The 23,634-nt window shown below is 39.5% G+C and overlaps 1 protein-coding gene across 1 annotated transcript in view; it reads right to left on the reverse strand.

Annotated features, from left to right (window-relative positions):
* ELF1 (E74 like ETS transcription factor 1) overlaps positions 1-23,634 on the reverse strand; it is a 116,386-nt gene that overhangs the window by 46,655 nt on the left and 46,097 nt on the right. Inside the window, 1 exon segment of the mRNA XM_070471167.1 lies at positions 9,817-10,116. Coding sequence (XP_070327268.1) covers positions 9,817-9,888 — 72 coding nt within the window. The 5' untranslated portion in view covers positions 9,889-10,116.

A 23,634-nucleotide genomic window follows, 5' to 3' on the forward strand; every position in this document is an offset into this window, starting at 1 on the left:
CATGTGCCTCAACTACTGAGCCTGTGGCCAGAGCCCAGGGACTGCAACTCTGGAAGCCCATGCATCCAGAGCCTGTGCTCTGCAACAAGAGAAATGACCATAACGAGAAGCCCACACTGCCACAAAGAGGAGCCCCACTCGCCGCAACTTGAGAAAGCTCATGCAAGGCAATGAAGACCAGTGCAGCCAAAAATGAAAAACCTTTTAAAAAGAAAAAGAAACAAGCGATCTCTGCATGCTAGTTTTACAGACGGTCAAACTTTCAATATATCTGATAAATGTGAACTGCCAAGATTAAGAGTGGGGGTGAAAGGAACAGACAGAGCAGTCGGTACACCTGGAACTCTAAGTGAATCACAGAGGGTCTAGCCTATCCATGTAGAGGTTAGTAACATCATGCCAACTTCTTCTTTCATTCAACTGGTGCTGAACAGGCTACACACATAACACTGTCAACACATTCCCTCTACTCTAAGGTAAACTAACTTCCTGGCTTAACAGAATTTTACCACTGCAACTAAAAAATGGCAGGTTGATGTGATCTATACTTTTCTCAGTCAACAAAATATGACCTTATTCTCAAGATACAATCATGTCAAAAACTCCCTCTCTACAACTTGAATGAGTATTTCAAGAAATGTGAAAACTTTCAATGGTTACTTACCTATTGATAATTTCAATAACAAAACTTAAGTTATATGAGGTGGCTTTCACTAAACACACTTAACAGAATAGTTCCAAATACATTTTCAGAAAACAAAGCTCCATGAATATTTGTTTCTGGTCTCAGAACTGTGCTGACATGCCACACTGCCCATGCACTAGGTGAGAATGTGGACAAACAGGTCCCAGGGGGAAAAAAAATTGTAGTCAAGAGAGAGTAGGGCAAGATATCACCCTTCATTCAAAGGCCTTCTGATGCAATAAGGGCCAGAACAGAAACAAACATATATATCCCACATCATTTTGCCAATAGGATTAAGAAAAGAAAAATCTTTAAGACGACTCAGCCAATCAATGTATTACTGGTTCAGTCACTCAGACGTGTCCAACTCTTTGCAACTCCATGAAGTGCAGCACGCCAGGCTTCCCTGTCCATCACCAACTCCCTCATGTGCATCGAGTCGGTGATGCTGTCCAACCATCTCATCCTCTGTTGTCCCCTTCTTCTTCTGCCTTCAATCTTTCCCAGCATCAGGGTCTTTTCCAATGAGTCAACTCTTCGTATCAGGTGGCCATAGTATTGGAGTTTCAGCTTCAGCATCAGTCCTTCCAATGAATATTCAGGACTGATCTCCTTTAGGATGGGCTAGTTGATCTCCTTGCTGTCCAAGGGACTCTCAAGAGTCTTCTCCAACACCACAGCTCAAAAGTATCAATTCTTCAGTGCTCAGCTTTCTTTATAGTCCAACTCTCACATCCATAAATGACTACTGGAAAAACCACAGCTTGGACTAAATGGATCTTTGTCAGCAAAGGAATGTCTCTGCTTTTTAATATACTGTCTAGTTTGGCCATAACTTTCCTTTCAAGGAGCAAGCATCCTTTGATTTCATGCCTGCAGTCACCATCTGCAGTGATTTTGGAGCCCCCAAAATAAAGTCTGTCACTGTTTCCATTGTTTCCCCATCTGTTTGCCATGGCGTGATGGGACTGGATGCCATGACCTTAGTTTTTTGAATGCTGAGTTTTAAGGCAGCTTTTTCACTCTCCTCTTTCACTTTCATCAAGAGGCTCCTTAATTCCTCTTCACTTTGTGCCATAAGGGTGATGTCATCTGAGTATCTGAGGTTATTGATAATTCTCCGGGCAACCTTGATTTCAGCTTGTGCTTCATATAAATTATTTTAAAGGCATGGAGACTACTAAGAGGGGAAGGCAACCCTTTCTTCAAGTAGCACTTATCTGGGAAGTTAATGTATATATAAAAAATTTAACATGGCAAATGTATGATGATGACAATAAGTCATGTAGGAATAACAGAATAAAGTTGTTAATTACTTAAGAGATGATTTTAGATTAAGCTCCCAGAATTAGTAGGTTTTGTCCCAAGATTCTGAAAGATGGTTAGAACTTAGAAGAAGTAACAGGTATGGATGTGGAAGGTCAAACAGTGGGGAAGCAGGAAAGCATCTGGGAAAATGATACAGCAGGCTGGCAAAACTAACACAGTACTAGGAAGCAAAGAGCCTGAAACAGCCACACTGTGAACGGCTTCTAGCTGAAAGTTACGGTGTTTAGATCGATTATATGGTCAAGAGAAATCGATCAAAAGTTCTGGTACATTCTACTCTTTTCAAACATTTCCTCTTCCTCATCTGTCAAATAAATGAGATCTTCCTTCAAGATCCAGCTCTCCAAATGTAATTTCCACAGGGAAGCTTTCCCAAAGTTGCAGTGCAGTCCAAGGCTCCCTTCTCTGTATCCACAGCACTTTGGGCTAACCTCTGCTATACTGTGTATGAAAGCGTTAGTCACTCTGTCGTGTCCAACTCTGCGCGACCCCATGGACTGCAGCCCACCAGGGTCCTCTGTCTGTGGAATTTTCCAGGCAAGAACTGACCGGAGTGGGTTGCATTTCCTCTTCCAGGGGATCTTCCTGACCCAGGGATCGAACACATGTCTCTTACGTCTCCTGCATTGCAGGCAGATTCTTTACCATCTGAGCCACCAGGGAAGTTACACTGAATGGGGATTCCAAAACACTGCACGAGAATTAATGGGCAGCTTGGTGAAAAGACGGCAAGCAGTGTTTATCCTTTAGCCTCTGGGAATCAGCACTCAGACCACACTAGTTTATATCCTAAGAACAAAAGCCATAAGGCCATGTTCTTACACAGATGGGATTTTACAAAAATATTTGTTTCACTTTCCCTATAATGTCATCAACCTTCTCCCTGGTGGAGCTAAGTCTATGAAGCACAAATAACTATGATATGCTAAATTCTACTTTTAGAACCAACAACTAAAAAACAGAAGTATAATTAACGGATCAAAATTAGAAAAAGCATTAAACTACCAACTGTTTTTCACACAATTAACTTCTAGAATATTTGAGCATATAGTCAATTTTCCTTCTCTTTAGAAACTTATGTCCACAACCTTCAGCTTTCTTTTTATTCTTATACACTCACCAAGCAAACATACCTGTTCAATAAGGTCAAACAAGGCACCTTCAAATAAAAGTATACTGTAATTCAGTACTGATGGTGTGGCTCTCCCACAGAAGTATCTTATCTCACCTAACAGACAAAGCTTGGAACAGACATCAAGAATACACTTCTAAATGGCTTGTCAGAAATACTGTATATTAATGCACATGTATGGAATTTAGAAATACAGTAACAACGATCCTACATGCAGGGTAGCAAAGGAGACACAGACATAAAGAACAGACTTTTGGACTCAGTGGGAGAAGGCGAGGGTGGGATGATTTGAGAGGATAGCACTGACACACGTGTGTTACCCTAGTAAAACAGACGGCTGCTGCCAAGCTCAGTGCGTGACGCAGTGCACCCAAAGCAGCGCTCCAGGACACCCCAGGGGAAGAGGGTGGGGAAGGGAGGGGAGGGGGGCTCAAGAGGAAGAGGGTGGGGAAGGGAGGGGAGGGGGGCTCAAGAAGGGCGGGGGGGGGGGGGGGGGAACCACATGTATACCTGTGGCTGACTCATGCTGATGCACACATGGAAAAAAAAACCATCACAATATTGTGATTATTCTCCAATTAAGTAAATTAATTAAAAAATAAATATATGGCTTGTCAGCATCAACAATATTGATATTTCCTTTCCAATACCCCCTTCTTCATCCCTTCCCAAAGGAATTCTTCCATGCAATTCTGAAAAGAGTAGGAATTAACATAAGGGGAAATGATCAAGGTGGTGGCAACCACACGTTAATGGTGTCAGTTTCTTTAGACAAATACACTAATAACCACAAACCATAACTAAAAGCAGGAAATACATTCTAATCTGGTGCCTTCAAAACAGTGATTTTATAAAGACCAACCAATTAAGCCAATATAGGATCAAAAACCAGAGCAAATTATTTTAAAGACACAAATATTTTTTAACTTTGAAAAGTCAAAATCCCAATAGAGTTATATAACTTAACAGGTCAGTCCTAAAACTCATTCAAAACTCTACCCCAATTTTTGGAAGGGGAGGAAGAATATCTGAAAAGATATCAAACCTATGAAGTGATACTAATAAAAAGCAATGTGACATTGGCACAATACAAAACAGGTGAATGTAATAAAATACACTAGACAAGTTCAAAACTAGTCTATACATATGGTAATTTAGTATATAACAAGAGTAGCAGTCTTAGTGTAGAAATCATAAAACTCAATAAATGGTGAAGAGTCAACATCCCCATTTATAGGCATGGAGAGCTGTCCCATTCCTATATCTTACATCCTATAAAAGCAGTTTTCATATGGACTAAGGCATTAAACCTATAAAATATAAAAAGAATAGTTAGTAGTGTTAGGGGTAAGAAAAGCTTTCCTAAAGAAAAATCACCCCCCAAATTGGTAAATTTTATGATATAAATAGGCATCTTTGGTGGCTCAAACTGTAAAGAATCTGCCTGCAGCGTGGGAGACCTAGGTTCGATCCCTGGGTTGGGAAGATCCCCTGGAGAAGGAAATGGCTAGCCACTCCAGTATTCTTGCCTGGAGAATTCCACAGACAGAGGAGCGTGGTGGGCTACATACAGTCCCTGGGACTGCAAAAACTCTGACATGACTGAGCAACTAACACATGATGCAAATATTTTAAATTTCCACAGGGCGCAAGACAGCATGCTGCTAAAAGACAGCACCAGATTGGGATGACACACGCACAGTGTATGTCACAAAAAGACAGCTAGCCATTAGCTGTGCAATGAACTGGAAGACAACGACATGGATGCAAATTCAGAACACATAAAGAACTCCAACCAGGCAAAAGGAATTAGTAATTCAAAGAAAATTCACATGAATAATCAGTAAAGTTAATGGAACATCCCATAACCTCACTACTAGGAGTCAATGCAAATTAAATGGAAAAATGTAATTTTCACCCAAAAGACTGACCAAAAAGAAGAAAGGATTTGTTAGTGATATACTGTTATGGTATTCTTAGAGAGATGGGAATAACAGACCACCTAACCTGCCTCTTGAGAAACCTGTATGCAGGTCAGGAAGCAACAGTTAGAACTGGACATGAGTACATCAAGGTGGTATATTGTCACCCTGCTTATTTAACTTCTATGCAGAGTACAACATGAGAAACACTGGGCTGGATGAAGCACAAGCTGGAATCAAGATTGCCGGGAGAAATATCAATAACCTCAGACATGCAGATGACGCCACCCTTATGGCAGAAAGCAAAGAACTAAAGAGCCTCTTGATTAAAGTGAAAGAGGAAAGTGAAAAAGCTGGCTTAAAGCTCAACATTCATGGCATCTGGTCCCATCACTCCATGGCAAATAGATGGGGAAACAGTGACAGACTTTATTTTGGGGGGCTCCAAAATCACTGCAGATTGTGACTACAGCCATGAAATTAAAAGACACGTGCTCCTTGGAAGGAAAGTTATGACCAACCTAGACAGCATATTAAAAAGCAGAGACATTACTTTGCCAACAATGGTCTGTCTATTCAAAGCTATGGTTTATCCAGTAGTCATGCATGGAAGTGAGAGTTGGACCATAAAGAAAGCTGAGCGCTGAAGCACTGATGCTTTTGAACTGCTGTGTTGGAGAAGACTCTTGAGAGTCCCTTGGACTGCAAGGAGATCAAGCCAGTCCATCCTAAAGGAAATCAGTCCTGAATGTTCATTGGAAGGACTGATGCTGAAGCTGAAACTCCAATACTTTGGCCACCTGATGCAAAGAGCTGACTCATTGGAAAAGACCCTGATGCTGGGAAAGATTGAAGGCAGGAGGAGAAGGGGACGACAGAGGATGAGATGGTTGGATGGCATCACAGACTTGATGGACATGGGTGTGAGCAAGCTCCGGGAGTTGGTGATGGACAGGGAGGCCTGGAGTGCTGCAGTCCATGGGGTCGCAAAGAGTCAGACACGACTGAGCAACTGAACTGAACTGTTATGGTAGCAGAAACTGATACAGCTTTCTCAAGAATGATTTGGTAGTACGTTTAGCTTATACTTTTAGTAAACTCAGTGATTCTACTTTTTAAAATCAACTACAATATGACCCAGCAATCCCACTTCTGGGCATACATACCGAGGAAACCAGATCTGAAAGAGACACGTGCACCCCAATATTCATTGCAGCACTGTTTATAATAGCCAGGACATGGAAGCAACCTAGATGCCCATCCGCAGATGAATGGATGAGGAAACTGTGGTACATATACACCATGGACTATTACTCAGCCATTAAAAAGAATTCATTTGAATCAGTTCTAATGAGATGGATGAAACTGGAGCCCATTATACAGAGTGAAGTAAGCCAGAAAGATAAAGACCATTACAGTATACTAGCACATATATATGGAATTTAGAAAGATGGTAATGATAACCCTATATGCAAAACAGAAAAAGAGACACAGATGTACAGAACAGACTTTTGGACTCTGTGGGAGAAGGCGAGGGTGGGATGTTTTGAGAGAACAGCATCAAAACATGTATATTATCTAGGGTGAAACAGATCACCAGCCCAGGTTGGGTGCATGAGACAAGTGCTCAGGCCTGGTGCACTGGGAAGAGCCAAACGGATCGGGTGGAGAGGGAGGTGGGAGGGGGGATCGGGATGGGGAACACATGTAAATCCATGGCTAATTCATGTCAATGTATGACAAAAACCACTGCAATGATGCAAAGTAATTAGCCTTCAACTAATAAAAATAAATGAAAAAAAAATAAAAATAAAAACTACAGAAATAGTCATACAAGTGTACAAAGATATACTATACATACATGTGAACACAAGTATGTAATAATTAAATTATATGGCTCAGTAAATATTACTATATGCTAGGCATGGTTCTAAGAACTTTATGTGTATCGACTCATTTAATTTTCACAATAAGTCTACCTATAGAATCAAGTCTGTTATTATCATCTCCCTCTTGCAGATAAGGAAACTAAGACACAGAGAAGTTAAGTAACTTGCCCAAAGTCACAAAGGTAATAAGCAGCGAAGCAAGAATTCAAATCCAGATGCTCTGACTTCAGCATCTGAACTCTTAACCATTATAAGTTTACTGCTTCCCAAACCAGGATATTCATTTATAATATAATAGCAAAATATTGGGACTAGCCAATTGTCTGTGATCAAATACTGATAAAATAAATTATGATCCATCCACTATGTGGAAAAAGAAATGATGCAGTGCTGGGGTAGGTACAGGCAAGTATTTGTAATACATTAAGCGAAAATAAGTCACAAAAAAGATATTGCATTCTTGCATTCTTTCATTTGTATCTTAAAAATAACTTCTATATATAGGTTGGTATGTATATATATATTGTTCTTTCCTTTAGACCTTTGTTCAAAAAGTTACATATCAAATAGTTAATAATGGTATCTTCTGAGAACAGGATTAGGGGGAGTAAGTGTAAAGGGATTTTCATGATTTACTTTGTATCTTTGTATTGGGCTACTTATTTTATAGTTGGCATGTTCTTACTTTTAAACCAAAAACAACTTGAAGCAAATGAAAAGCAATGAAGTAGAGTAGTATCTACCTAATGGCTAAGAAAAGATAGTGATAAGCCTGATACCACTTGATTTGCATGAGTTAAGTTTCCTATACTCCTGGCCACAGATGGAAAAACCCTAAACCTGGCCAGTTCATTATAATACCATATGATCAGCATTCATCATGGTAACAGTATTCAGCATCATTAATGAAAGTCAAACTGGTTGGATTCAAGCTGCAGCTCCACTGTTTACTAACTGTATGACTTCAAGTAAGTCAACCTATTGTCTCAATTTCCTCATTGTAAAATAGGGATGAGTGTTTGCCCATGTTTCACATTTGTAAAGTCCTTAGAGTATCCTCTGCAAAAACTAATAAATATTCATTTTGTTAGATGAAAAATAAATGATGTTGTCGTTCAGTCACTAAGACATGTCCAACTCTTGGCGACCCCATGGACTGCAGCACGCCAGGCTTCCCTGCCCTTCACTATCTCCTGGAGTTTGCTCAAATTCATGTCCATTGAGTTGGTGATGCCATCTAACCATCTCATCCTCTGCTGCCCTCTTCTCCTTTTGCCTTCAATCTTTCCCAGCATCAGGGTCTTTCCAATGACTTTTAAACAAATAAATAACTTAAGAAAAATCATATACGTTTGAAGGTATGTGTACATCTCCCTACCCAAAGACATTAATAACCTCTCCAAGTTAAACTAAGTGCATCATCTCATATACAGTAAAGGGTGGGTACTATCTCGTTTCCTAAGGCTATACAGACACATGTGTGAATACCTCACCGTAACATAAAACGTGCTTCTCATGGTCAAAGAGCATCAAAGCCAGTGCAGTGGAAGTGTGCTAGCGAGCGGCTCAGAGCTCTGTCCTGTGGCCACACCCCAAGAGCAAACCTCACCACATCAAGCCTCAGATCTTTCATCTTCCAGGCCTGCACAGTAAACACACTGTTTGCAAACCTTAACAGAAACATTCTATTTTAAGACAAATTCAAAACATTTTCTCCTCCTAACATGTCTTTTCTATTGTTCCTAGATTAAACTGTTTTTCACTGGGATGCAATCCCTTCCCTCACACTCTTTCCTTCCTTAGCAAAAGTTCATCTTGATTTTAAGGCACCTTAATCCAAATTCTCACCCTTTGTAGGTTTACTTATAAAGTTTTCTTCTGTCTCTGCATTCGACAGTACAATAGCAAGCACTGAGAAATTACAATGCCCTGCCAAAAGTCAGAATCACCTAGAATAAAAGCATGGTATGTTACTATTAGCCTATTAAAGTCAGGCATTTAGAATTAGGCTTATTTCAGTATTTATATCAACTTTATAGACATATTTTAAACCTACCAGCTCTCAAAATATTTCTCCCAGTATACTGAATCTCTCTTACACACGATTTCTCTCACATCACATCTTACATTTCCAAATAACCTGTTCAAAATGAAGTAGATTATAAAGTCCCAAGAACCCCTGGGAGGGGAAGGAGCAGAATTAACTCAGTCCTTTTCTCATTATCTCTTGAATCTTTTTCATTCTAGAAATATTAACTCACACACCTTGTATAAATTCAACAAAAGAAAGTCAATTAAGAAATTCTCCCCTTCAATGCCCTCATTCAGCTGGTGATGAAATCAGGATCTAGAGAAGTTAAGTAACTTCCTCAGAGTCACATGCTTTGGACTGAAATGATGTCTGAGGGTGAGACTGCTAACATCTTTCCATCTAAGGAACAGTATTAGAAATCGTAACTAACCACATACATTAAAACTATTTAATCGCAAGCAAGTATTACAATCACCAGTCCTAAGAAAAACATACATGTCTTGTCAGTATGTCATCTATACCTTTTCAAAATATTTTGAAATAATTACTTAAGATATTTACTGTTAAGTTCTCATTTTACAAAAAAATGAGCTAATCCCCAAAGTACTATATCCTTGTTACCACATCAAAGCTAAGGATAAAATTCTTTCTTAGTGAATTAACTAGGACTTAACACATAAAATCACATTACCTTCACATTTTAGATATCTGAGTGTTTCTATTAATAGTTTCTCCTGCTATCTTTTAAAGGAAGTAATTTTGAGACAAATAGAAGACATAATAATACTTTCATTAAAATCCAATTTTCTCTTAAGTATCATTCATACCTGTTGTTCATCCTCCATGACGTTACTAGCAAATTCAAATACTAGGTCGTTCTGTTGGACAACAGCAGCCATAATAAAGCATTCCCCTTAGATCCACATGAGAAAAATTCCAAACAGGTCCAAGTACCAGGCAGCAGAGACCAGTGAACAATTTGCGTAAATAAGCCAAGCTAGACCTGTGAAGTTACTGTATACCCAGGTTTTCTTTAAGGAAGGTACTTCAAATTTTCTTGCTTCACTGAGATTTTACTTAAACTGAGGCAATTTTTCTGAAATTTTTCTTCTCTGGAACTTCTTGACCTGAAAAACATAAAGCTTAAGTTAGTTTTGAGAAAGCAATCCTATTATTTAGAATGTAACAGTCAACATAGATGGCAATGTCTCCAAAGTATTTTTTAATGTTTTTAAACAAAAGTAACATGACTGGTGAATTTTTTTTTAAACTAGATATGTATTTTCCTTTAAGATGTCATTCCTGCTAATAAAACGTCACCTCTCATTACTGAAAATGAAGCCATCCTTCCTCCAACTCCCTATCAAACTACAAAGTACCATTAATTAAAAAAAAAAAAATTCCACCCAGCCATAACTAGGTTCTTGTAATTGCAATAAAGGACATATAAACAGCTTCTTTCTGCTAACTTAGCAAACCACACACATAGGAATTGGTACTCCATGAGGAATTTCATAATATATATTTTTTGCCTAAATAGAAACATTCAGACAACATCCTCGTTTGGTCTGATATAAACATTCAGAAAACATCCTTGTTAGGCTTTAAATTCGATCTAATACATTTAAAGTTTAACAAGTACTGTTTTAAGAGCTTTTAAAAATAAGCAGAAATTAAAGCCCACTCTTTCTATTCTTTAGAAAGTTTTATGGTGAGTAGAATGCTTTACCATGCTGGAGTCTGTCTTCAGTGGCTTCTTTTTTAATGCACTGAAACGTACCCTTATCTCTAGCACAGGCTTGCAAGCAACAGGAAGGAAACAGCACTTGACCACGTCATGGCAAATTAGAACATGCAAAGAACTGCACTTTACAATAGAAAAACAGAAGCGCAACTTAAGAGTGAAAACAATTTCACAGTGGAGGGAGAAAAGCTTTACAAAGTGCCTGCAAAGACTTCTGTCTATTTAACTCTTTTTTTTTTATAAGTTACTACTACTAACTAAAGTCAAAGGAAATTTTAATTTAAATGTTGATCACAATTTTGTTACGCACTGCATCATATGGTTTTAGCCACATATATGACATAAAGAGACAAAGAAATACAAATAATCACATTAGATAACATCTAGTTCTTTGACACAGCATCTACAATTTTAATTTTAAAGAGACAAGTTCAGGAATGAAGCTGATCTCATGAATCACTTTCCTGAAAAGGTAAATCCAGCCAGTGTGTACTAGCTAAATCACACACTCATTTTCCTAATTTCAGTAGTCAGTTTGCTATATATTCCAGATTCTAGGGGTTATCATGGATGACTATGATTTCCCTAACAGGAAATTAAAAATTAAAAAAAAAAAAACAACATTTAACTGTTAAGAACTCAATTCAATTCAGGTGATATTTCTACTCATTAACTTCTTACCCAGCAGTTTCCCATACTCATCTGGTACACTTCTTTTAATAATGAGTTCAACTCTAACACTGGGAAAGTAGTTTTAGCACTACTATTCAGGCAGTTTGAATTTTTAACTGGAGGATAATCGCTTTACAATGCTGTGTAAACATGAATCAGACCTGTGTACACATGTACCCGCCCCCCTCCTTGAGTCAGGTAGTTTTTGACCAATGCACCAAGTCTAGAGGTGGGAAAAGTACTTTGACAGACAGATATACAGAACATACATACAATATTTTCCTTTAAGGTCTCATCTAGTTCTTCTGTACTAGGCTTGTCTTCCCAGGCTGTTCACACAAACCACATTCATTCTTGCCTCCCTTCTCAACTTATAGTATCCTCTACACCTGGAATTCCTCTCCCACGTCTCAGCAGCCATTTCTATGTTCTCCATCCTTCAAAATGCTCAACTCAAGGCCCATTTCTTTCACAACCTCCCAACCTCTGTGACTTGACCCACACGGGCCTTCAAAAATACAACATTTATTGCCCCTACCACAAAATTAGCACTAACTGTATACTGTTTCACACTTGAAAATTATGTCCCCCTAATTCAACTGAATACATGTTTCAGTGTCTATTACTTGCAAAGCAATTGCCAGGCACCATAATAATTAGCGCAAAACTTGCCTGGGTAAGTAACCACTGTCTTTAACATTTCTTCTGTAATTACCAAATCTATGTGCCCATAATAAAAGACAGACATTGATGACAGATAATTGTTTTCTGTCATCAATCTATCATATTTTTACAATCTATCATAGATGTTTAAACTCTATGTATATTCTTTATAAACAATGACTATACTACTTTTGATAATGAGGAAACCAATATTCTAAATTTGATGAACCACAGTAAGAATAACCAGATAACCAGAATCAAGGGATGTTTCCTGATTTTAAAAAAAGTTGTTTTTTTTCTGTAAAAGGTTGGATTCCAAAAGACTAGTCCAAAATCCATTTTTTCTTAAATACAAAAGTAACACTGTTTCAATGACCAACGTGACCATATCTATTAAGTTTCACTTTCTTTTCCACTGCAGTCACAAGCTCTTTCTTACCAGCACTTCCACAGTGCTATTATTCTTTAAAATTTTTTTTTTAATTTCAAAAATAGGGACAAGCAATCAACATATTTACAGATTATAGTACATACTAGCAACCAACAGTAATCAACCAAAACTGAAATGATCGCCCATGATCACTGACTTTGTTAGGGTAGAAAGAGACACCATTATTCTGGTGAGTAGCTTTTGTTCATTTCTCACTTTCGTTCACATCCTGAGAATGCGTAAGTAAAGGAAAGCTCCTGCATTTTTTTATTGGCTTTATTAGGCCTCTGACCCTCCGTCCTCTTTCACCCTATCCCGCTGCTCTTTCTTTTCTCTGAGTATGCTTACAGCCGATGGCACCAAGGCTGTTCTTGGGAAGAGTTTCTGTAATTCCTGATCCAGAGGCACCACCCATACATACTGCTGTGCTGTGCTCAGTCATGTCCAACTCTCTGCAACCCTACGGAGTGTGGACCACCAGGCTCCTCTGTCCTTGGGATTCTTCAGGCAAGTACCCTGGAGTGGGGTGCCATTTCCTACTACAGGGGATCTTCCCAACCCAGGGATTGAATCCACACCTCTTGTGTCTTCTGCACTGGCAGGCAGATTCTTTACTGCTAGCGCCACCTTTTAAGTCTACCCACCCATATTAGACGTACTTAAACAACAGCCTCAGTGAGTTAACATTTTTTCAGGAAGAGATGAGATGAGACACCTATATCGATGATTCAATTTTTCACGAGTGAACTGAGTCTCTGTGCCCAAGGTGTCACAATCTGAAAGCATAACAGAATTACAGCTAGAACCTTCATCTCCTAAATCAGGACTCTGCCCATGACTAAAGTGCACAGTGTCTAAATCTAATCAAATCCTTCACGCTGTAATAGCTTAGAACACAGTTTCTTTCTTTTTTAATGCTTTTTTCTTCTTAGTCATTTATTGAGGCTGTGCTGTGCAGCTTGTGGGATCTTAGCTTCCCGATCAGGGATGGAACCCACGTCCTATGCAGTGGAAACTCTCAGTCCTAACCACTGAACCACCAGGGAATTCCCTAGGACACAGGTTTCTAAGTAAACACATGCATCAAATTAGAAAAAACAGATCTCCATCTCTTGTTTAACTCTTGAGGTCTAAATCTACTCAGTAGATTATCTACTAAATAATAAGTCCATGTCAGAGTCAAAGTGTCTAAAACATTCAAAACTAAGCTTATCATTTTTATTCCTCAAATTTGCTCTAGTATGGAAAAAACATGGGTTCTTAGGATAAAGTAGGGGCCTTCTATCTACTTCAACAAAATCATAAGGTCTTCAGTAAATTTTAAACATGGTTGAATTTACTAACCATTAGTTATATGTATTACATTCAGGGACACTCTGCAGTATTAATAGTTACCAAGCATATTCCGTAACTTTCAAAGCATCAGTTAGTCTTTATAAAATAATAAGTAAAAAGTGAAAACAATTCATTCAACACAAAGACATAAAAGAGTTAACTTATCTGCACAGTTTTGAGAGGTCATCTAGTTAGGAATCCACCAAATAATGAAAATTCCCCAAGCTGGCTCTCATCTCTTTCAAGTTGGGAAGGACCATATTCCTACTCTTCAAGGAGTCACGCCAGAGAAATACCTCATCAGTGAGGTTCCTCAGCTCTTATCGTCAAACTAAGCTTCATATTTAAGGTGAAGCAGTAGCTCAAGCGGAACAGAAGAACACAGGCTCTGGCACCAGACCATTTGGGTTTGAAAATCCTGCACTGTGACTATGGACAAGCTACTTAGTGTCAGTCCCTTCTTCCTGCAAAACAGCTATATAGCCACAGTTTCCTCGTTCTGTAAAATGATCATAACAGCAGCAAAATCTAGATTTTCTATGAAGATGAGACATAAATGTATGTGCAGAAATGCCTGGCATATAAATTTTACTCAATAAAGATTAGCTTCATTATAATCTAAATATGGTGCAAGAGATAATGTAACAGGTGCTTAAGTCTCATATCCACACCCCCTGGGTGTCTCCATTAACACACTTATTTGCGAGACTGCAAAACAATACTGTAGTGCCATATCAACAAAAGTATACTTCTATTCCAGTGTCTAAAAAATCTGGCACCTATTTGATAAATCCAGTTGCTTCAAGGTTGGGACCACACCCTGTCTGGCAAGATTCCCTTAAGACAGAGTTCCATTATGCTCTTAATCCAAACAAAACAAATTTACTGATTGTAAACACAAAACCCACGGCCACATTACTGGCTACTATAACTAACTCAAGTGGTTAATTTTTGTATAACTTATTATAAAAGATTTCAGGTATAATAAACATGATAGTCAAAATCAGTTTTTAATACTTTTTCACATTTGCTTTCTTAATCCCTAATTGAATGCAAATTTAAGCTTCCTTCAAAAGAGCTTTAAACACAAAACTCTATAAACCCATCAATTCATCAATAAAAAAAAAATCACTGCTACTCTGGAAGTTACTAGGGCCACCAACTCACTACTTAACATGAAAACAGATAAAGGGAACTAATTAAACAAAAAAGCAAAAAGTTTTTAGATTAGACAGCTCTGGCCCAAATAAGGGAAAATACACCAGCTTAGAGCAATGGGTGGTTGAATGACTACTTTTAATTTGAATGACTATCTCTAATAAAGCATTCAGACTGTGCGTGTGTGTTCATAAGGTTGGGAATATTTAAGGAAGTGGAATTATGTAGTAACTCCAGATGCCAAGTACTTGAATGGAAAGTATTTTTATATGATGTGGTAACCTAGTAAACTGCCCATTTCAACATATAGACATAGTCATCATAATACTTTGGAAAAACCATGAATCTAGAAGAAATACAATGAAAATTTTAAAAAAGAATGAGAAAAGTGAGAGACAAGAAGCTATGTAAGTTAGAAATGAGAAGCAAGCAGTAAGTCCATAAACTGTAGTGAATGGAATGATTCTATGTAACAGATCATAGTTAGGCCTTTTCAATTTTTTCTAGTATGGTAGAATGCTTTCTATTAGCTCTCAGCAGAAATGAAAATAAGAAATCAGTGGTATCAAGATAAATTCTATACAATCTTCCACAGACCTGTCCATTCTCAATCTAAAAAGTATGGAATCACACACTTTGAGGTGAAAAGAATGTATGGATTACCTAGGAAAATTTATTCACTAAACACTCAAGAGAATCTGGGCCCAGAGCAGTCTGACTTGTCCAAGGTCACACACAGTTGATGGCAAAGAAAGCAACAATTCTCTGCTTTTCTCCAATTCCCAGTCTAACTCTCTACTCAGGCCCCTCTATCTGCATTAACAGAACTTCATTAGTATTTTTCATTAGCAAAGTATCTAGACAAGTAAGAAATCTATTACACAAATATCTGTATCAGTTCAGTTCAGTTACTCAGTCGTGTCCGACTCTTTGCGACCCCATGAACTGCAGCATGGCAGGCCTCCCTGTCCAATGCCAACTCCTGGAGTTCACCCAAAGTCATGTCCATTGAGTCGGTGATGCCATCCAACCATCTCATCCTTTGTCGTCCCCTTCTCCTCTTGCCCCCAACTTCTCCCAGCACCAGGGTCTTTTCAAGAGTCAGCTCTTCGCATCAGGTGGCCAAAGTATCGGAGTTTCAGCTTCATCATCAGTCCTTCCAGTAAACACCCAGAACTGATCTCCTTTAGTATGTACTGGGTGGATCTCCCTGCAGTCCAAGGGACTCTCAAGAGTCTTCTCCAACACCACAGTTCAAAAGCACTAATTCTTCGGTGCTCAGCTTTCTTTATAGTCCAACTCTCATATCCATACATGACCACTGGAAAAACCATAGCCTTGACTAGACGGACCTTTGTTGACAAAGTAGTGTCTCTGCTTTTCAATATGCTGTCTAGGTTGGTCATAACTTTCCTCCCAAGGAGTAAGTGTCTTTTAATTTCATGGCTGCAATCACCATCTGCAGTGATTTTGGAGCCCAGAAAAATAAAGTCAACCACTGTTTCCACTGTTTCCCCATCTATTTGCCATGAGGTGATGGAACCAGATGCCATGATCTTTGTTTTCTGAATGCTAAGCTTTAAGCCAACTTTTTCACTCTCTTCTTTCACTTTCATCAAGAGGCTTTTTAGTTCTTCTTCACTTTCTGCCATAAGGGTGGTGTCATCTGCTTATCTGAGGTTATTGATATTTCTCCCGGCAATCTTGATTCCAGCTTGTGCTTCTTCTAGCCCAGCTTTTCTCATGATGTACTCTGCATATAAGTTAAATAAGCAGGGTGACAATATACAGCCTTGACGTACTCCTTTTCGTATTTGGAACCAGTCTGTTGTTCCATGTCCAGTTCTAACTGTTGCTTCCTGACCTGCATACAGGTTTCTCAAGAGGCAGGTCAGGTGGTCTGGTATTCCCATCTCTTGAAGAATTTTCCACAGTTTATTGTGATCCACACAGTCAAAGGCTGATCCACATAGTCAATAAAGCAGAAATAGATCTGTATATTATCTGTAGAAAAATATCTGTATAGTATAATACAGTTTTTATACTATTCTGTGCAACCACTCTGATACCTGGAAAATTATTTTCAGTAATATTTTTACAATGAATAACTGAAGCAGAGGAGTTTCTAGATCTATTATTGTTTTAAATCTTACAATTTTACTTTAGTTGTTCTTTCCCAAGTTCTACTCCTACTATCCTGCTTTACCTTCACTCAGCCTAAAGTGAAAAGGAAACATTATTAAGCCTTTTTACAAAGCTACCACAACTTAGTAGGTCATTAAAATACTTCAAACTTTAATTGACATTTTTCTTGCTAGTTCTTTGAATACAATACTGCTATCACAACTAAAATACCATAGATAAGAAAAAATTACTACAACTTACCAAATGTAGTTACAGTTAAGTAACCAGTTAATGCTTCCCAAAGCAAGGGTAGTCTCTAAGTTCCTACTGAATGAGGAAACAAACAAACCAAAGACCCCAGTTGTAGAATAAATCTCATTACACCGTCCTCTCTAAACCAAGCACCCAGATTCAATCCCTGGGTCAGGAAGATGCCCTGGAGAAGAGAATGGTTACACCCCAGTATTCCTGCCTGGAGAATTCCATGGACAGAGGAGCCTGGTGGGCTGTACAGTCCACGCGGGCACAAAGAGTCGGACACGAATGAGCAGCATAAACAAGATAGCGGAGGAAAAACTACAAGTGAACGTCACAAGAGGAGCAAGTCATTCCCAACCACATGCATGGTTCTCTGAAATCAAAGAGAAAATGTTCCTATACTCCAACCTTTAAATTACTTCAAATATTCAAGAATTTAAGAAAACAAAAAAACGTTCAAAAGGGCTACAGTCCACAGGCTCACGGACAGTTGGATATGATTTAGCGACTAAACAATAATCTTTTAAGTAGCTCCCCAACTTTAGGCGTCTTTCATTGAAAGTGAGGGGAGGCAGGGGAAGTGAAGTACCTACATCTTTTTCTAGAGCATAGTTTTATTTCCATGTGAACAAAACCCAAATTGATGTTTTCTGTATTCTGATGACACCTGCAGAACTGAAGCATGCCTTAGAAACCTGAATAAGCTCACCTTAGCATCAACCACGTTAAATGAAAAAAAAAAAGAAAAACCCAAAACCCACAAAGTCAATATGATCAAGGAAACAGACTGACTTCTCTGAGCTTGTCCTTTTCACTGACACCCCGGGACAGCTCCAGGACTTGGAGGGCAGGCTGCAATTACTCACTTACCCAGACCTGAAAGGCCAGTTCTTTCACATTGCTCTCCACTTCCCACCATTGGCCACTCGGGCCTACCTGGTGTCAGATTACACTCAGGCAACAGTCATAGTACCTTGCAAAACCAGATCACATACCTAGACCTGTTCATACCTGCGGTCTCAAGATTAACCCTTTTTCTGAGCCTGTTCTGAAAATAAGAGAAGTTAAAGCCAAAGAGAAAAAAAATAAAACCAAAGAGAAATACTCAACAGTAATCAGGTATTGTTTTAATCCTGGGTCATGAAAAAAGGTTTTACTTTCTCCAAATGACTGAAAGTGATCATTGTCAAAATGTCATTAATTGGTGCTTTTATTATGCAAATAAACTGAATGAAGCAGTTTTCTTCCCTCCAAGCAAGCTAAATCTGAACTCTGACGAAAACACACCTACTTGGGAACACAAATATGCTGAAATGTGCTTATCAGCAAGACCTGTTCAGGCAGTTAACAATTTTCCTCCTATAACAAACAAGAAACAGCTTGCAATAAAGCTGTTTCATTTCTGTGGTTGTTTATTCTCCTGTTTAACATTTTCATCTTCTTAAAACAGACATGGTCTAGGGCAGCAGGTCCCCCATTCCAGAAGACAGCACTTTCCCATCCAGAACAGAGATTCATTCTGGCCCAAAGTGAAGGGGAAAAGGCCAAGGATACTGCTGAAAAGCTCACAGGAGATCTTGCTAAGGACACGCCCCTCCTCACCTCCAATTCCCACAAAGTGCTATATTCTTCTAGAAGAGACTGTTACTCTGTCCTAAGAAGTTTGCACTCTTAGGAAGAGATACACCATCAGCTGAAAACAAAATTGAAGGCCACATAGAAAGCTCAATGGCCACTGACTGCATTACGAGGTGACAGCTGCTCCACGTGTTCACCTGAGGGGTCCTCACTACCTTCACTCTAGTTCCCCTTGCAGCTCTTCACCCCGCAACAGGAACAACTCACCAGAAACGACAATAGAACCAACCGACTTCTCTACTTAAAAGCAATCAACAGAAAACTGTAAAGCAACTATACTTCAATTTTAAAAAACTAATCAGTGGCTTCCACTGCCTCTAAGAAAAACTTCAGGTCCATTAACAGGGCTGCGGTGGCTCTTCAGAGGCCCCAAGAGGTAAGAGAAAACCATAGCCATCAGACGCGTAAGCAGGGTATCTGAACACCTGCACAGCAGCGTGAGTGGGGACCGTTCACGGACCAAGTTTAAAGGACACCCAGGTCACAGTATTACTGCCCTTCATTCCCCTCACAGCAGCGTGAGTGGGGATCGCTCACGGACCAAGTTTAAGGGACACCCAGGTCACAGTATTACTGCCCTTCATTCCCCTCTCAGAAACAAGGACACCGGCATCTCAGCGTTTCATAGTCCCTCTTGGCCCGCTGCCCCACCCCTGAAGTAAAGACGCCAGAGGCCGTCCTGCTCCAGTTCCCCCAGCGCCCTGTACCTACCACCCTGTCCCAGACTTGCTGGCTCAATTCAGAGCTTTCCACATCTTGAGTAATCATAGCCTTTTATACCTGTGGCATTTTAGGGGCCTCTCCCAAGTCACACTGGGACCCGAGTTAAGGACATAAACTCTAGAGAAGCAAAAGCATGTTTACCTTTTCCCAAGTCACCAACAAGTCTGATGGACTCATCCTCATGCACAAAACTTCCTGCTCACTGCACGTGAGAAGAGCTCCAATTTCACAGCATACCCCTTTTCTTCTCTAAACAATAAAAATCTATTTTCAATAAGTCTGGCTGTAATCAAACGATCCTGGTACTCAATGTCAGGATCCCTAAAATGGGATTCTTCCTACAATCATCCTCATAATGACCTGGCTCGCACCTAAGATGGTAAACTCAAGGACACCAAAAAAACTAGAAGCAGTAAAACCACAAGATGAGAAATGAGACTGTGGAAGGGCATGGGCTGAGAATGAATTACATACGTACCTTTATATTTTCCTATTGCACAAACCTTAGATTGAAGCAAACTTTAAATACTATTCACAGGTTATATAAAGATTTGTAACACAGGGAATTCTCTAGCAGTCCAGTGGTTAGGACTCCATGCTTTTCACTGTTGAGGGCATGGATTTGATCCCTGGTTGGGGAACTAGGATCCCACAAGCCTTGCAGTGCAGGAAAAAAAAAAATTATAATACGGAACAATTCAATTTTTAGGCCTTCTTACAACATCCATTTTCACAAGAAACCATGCTCTACTGATCAACTTGGTGGTTAAAAAAAAAACACAAAAAACTGATGATACTTAGTGAACTTCCCCTAAACTTGGCACTGTGGGAAAGACAAAGAGATAATGCATGGGCTGCTTTCCATGGAGCTTACAATCTAGTTCAGGAAACAAGACCAAGAGAGAAAATAATTGAACACTGAAAGTCAGTATTTAATTAAACGTTAATAAAGCTGGTCAATACTGCAGCATTTCAGAAGAAAGCATGTTCAAATGGGCCAAGGGAACACTTTAGACAGTGAAGGACCTAAACGCAACCTTCAAGTGAGGCAGGATGTGGAGAGACTGTACAGAAAGGGAAAGATAGCCAAGTACAGCGTGTGTGCACACATGTTTCCTTAGGCAGGCATACATGTGTACATGCGTGCACACGTGCATGGACGCACATGTGTGTGAAGGCTGAGACACAAAAGAATAAAGAGAATTAAAACCGACCAAAGTGGGCATCCCTGGTGGCCAAGTGGTGGAGAATCCACCAACCAACGAAGGAAACACAGGTTGGATCCCTGATCTGGGAGGATCCCCTGTGCCGTGCTGAGGAGCATCTGTGCCCACGCGCCACCCCTGCAGAGCCACCCTCCAGCGCCCAGGGGTCACAGCCATGGAGCCCAGCTGCTATAGCTCCTGAGCCTCCCGCCCCAAGAGGGGCCACCACACCGCAGCTGGAAAGTGGCCCTGCTCGCCCCAACCAGAGAGAAAGCCCCAGCAGTAGCGAAGACTCAGCATACCCACAACAAAAATGAATGAACAAAACCAATGGCCAAAGTACGTCTAGAGACAGTTAACAGACTGGCCAGAGCTAAGAGCTGACAGCGGCAAACAGTAGAAAATGTGAAGCAAAGCAAAACCCAGTTATGGAGAGTCTTGAAAGTCAGACAGCGGAATGCAGGCTTGATTTGGAAAGAAGAAGTGGAAAGTTCCTGGAGGTTTTCAAATCTGGTTGCAGCAACACTGCGTGGTCCCCAAGATTACAAAGCCCAAAGCAACGGGGTCAGGTAACTACCATCTAAAAATGATGAGGACAGTTTAAACAAACATCCCATAGCTTGACTGCTACACTGGTATTATTAACTTCTAGCCACTGATGTGTATACTATCCTCCTTAAATTCTTCATTAATTACATGTAATAGAGATTCTCCACAATGGCTTATAAATCACCCAGGGTATAGGAAAATTATTTAAAACAAGCAAAAATCACTTGACTAGTTTATATCAAGTTTTTATTCTTTGCCTAAGGATTGAAAGAAGGCAGAAATAGAAAAATAAGATTTTCAAAAAGATATGACTCATTACCATACAACCTTTCTTACAAGTCAATCAACTGAACCTCAAAACTGTCCTATATCCATTTGGAAAGCATAGAAACTTTGAAATATATGAACTCGCTGCATCTATGGATGACTGCATATTGCTGTTTACAGTATTAAATATTTTGAAAAGATGATGCTGATTCAGTTATTCAGTGAGGAAGGATATGACATCCATGACTGATGAAAGTTTCTTAGTCATTTAATAGAGACTTCTAGCACCAACTTTCAATGAATCTTTACTTTCCTCCAGGGCAATATTTAGAAGAAAGAAGTTCCTGTAAGAATGTCTATTTGCATTAAACTTGGCTCTTTATTAGATGTATTCTCTGCTTTGTGGCTTTGCTTGACTCTTCAGAAGTTCAAGAATTCAAAGTTGCTTTAGTAGATGTAGTGGGCACTTACTAGATTTTAAAAAATACTTTAGCATGAAGACACACTTAGAAATTTTACAACAGCACAATAAGGTCCATTTATATTATAATTTGTTGGTAATATCTAGTGTCTAATAAATGCCTTACAATTTATAAAACAAGACATATCATACCACGCATACTAAGTTGCTTCAGTCGTGTCCGACTCTTTGCAACACTATGGACTGTAGCCCACCAAGCTCCTCTGCCCATGGGATTCTCCAGGTAAGAACACTCAAGTGGGTTGCCATGCCCTCCTCCAGGGTATCTTCCCTACCCAGGGATCAAACCCACATCTCTTACATTTCCTGCATTGGCAGGCAGGTTCTTTACCACTAGTGCCACCTGGGAAGCCCGACATATACATCCTATTTAATTCTTAAACATCTCTACAACCACTGACGTTGCTGTACAGACAAATAAACATGATACTTACCCTTAAGGAATTAAGAAAGAGATGATAATAACAAATTAGAAAATAAATAATAAGAAAATAATAGCTATGGGTGCCAGGCTTCACATTACTTTGCTGTATCTGTCATTTAATCGCCATGTCAGTAACATCCATAGCTTGAGAGACCAACCAGATAAGGGCAAGGGCTTTGTCATGGTCAGCACCAAACACAGACCTTCCCAGATGGTCACGAACAATATTTGTCAAAGAAATACTCAAGATGCTCAGAGACACTTTGAGTACATGTCTGACCTCAGCTCACACTCATTCATTCACTCATCCATTCAACAAATATCCACTGAGTACCTACAACATGTCAGACTCTGTTCTAGGTGGCAGAAATACAGAAACAAACAAAAAAAAAGATCATTTCTGCCTTCGTAGGGTTTCTAATCTAGTGATCTTGATAATCCCCGTCAAAAAATTCTGCTTTAAAAATGTGGGATTGTCAGGCAATATGGTTGTCTTACAACCCATAAACAGAAGCTCTGCCCCTCTCCTTCACATCTAACTCCCAGCTACCCCCAAACCCCTGACAACTGGACACAGAAAATGTGACCTCTCTAAGCGGACAGGAAGAGTTGTGGGATAATTTCTTACCTTTCAGACAGTCTATAGGTACATAAGGAGAGGGGAAGGAAAAATTTGAGGTGAAAATAGATACAGCTAAATCCAATAGCCAACTTCTTACAGGAAAACCTCAAGGCCACTATTTCACTTTAATTTTTAATTTGACTTTTGAGTTAATTGAAATTTAACAACAACTAAAAGGCTTATAGAGAAGGGCATGGCAACCCACTCCAGTGTTCTTGCCTGGAGAATCCCCATGGACAGGAGTCTGGTGAGCTGTAGTCCATAGTGTTGCAAAGAGTCGGACACGACTGAGCGACTTACAAAAGGTTTATTGGGGAGTCTTTTTTTTTTTTTTAAGCATTCCATTCACAAA

The sequence above is a fragment of the Odocoileus virginianus genome, chromosome 8 (genome assembly GCF_023699985.2).
Source record: "Odocoileus virginianus isolate 20LAN1187 ecotype Illinois chromosome 8, Ovbor_1.2, whole genome shotgun sequence".
NCBI classification, from domain to species: Eukaryota; Metazoa; Chordata; class Mammalia; order Artiodactyla; family Cervidae; genus Odocoileus; species Odocoileus virginianus.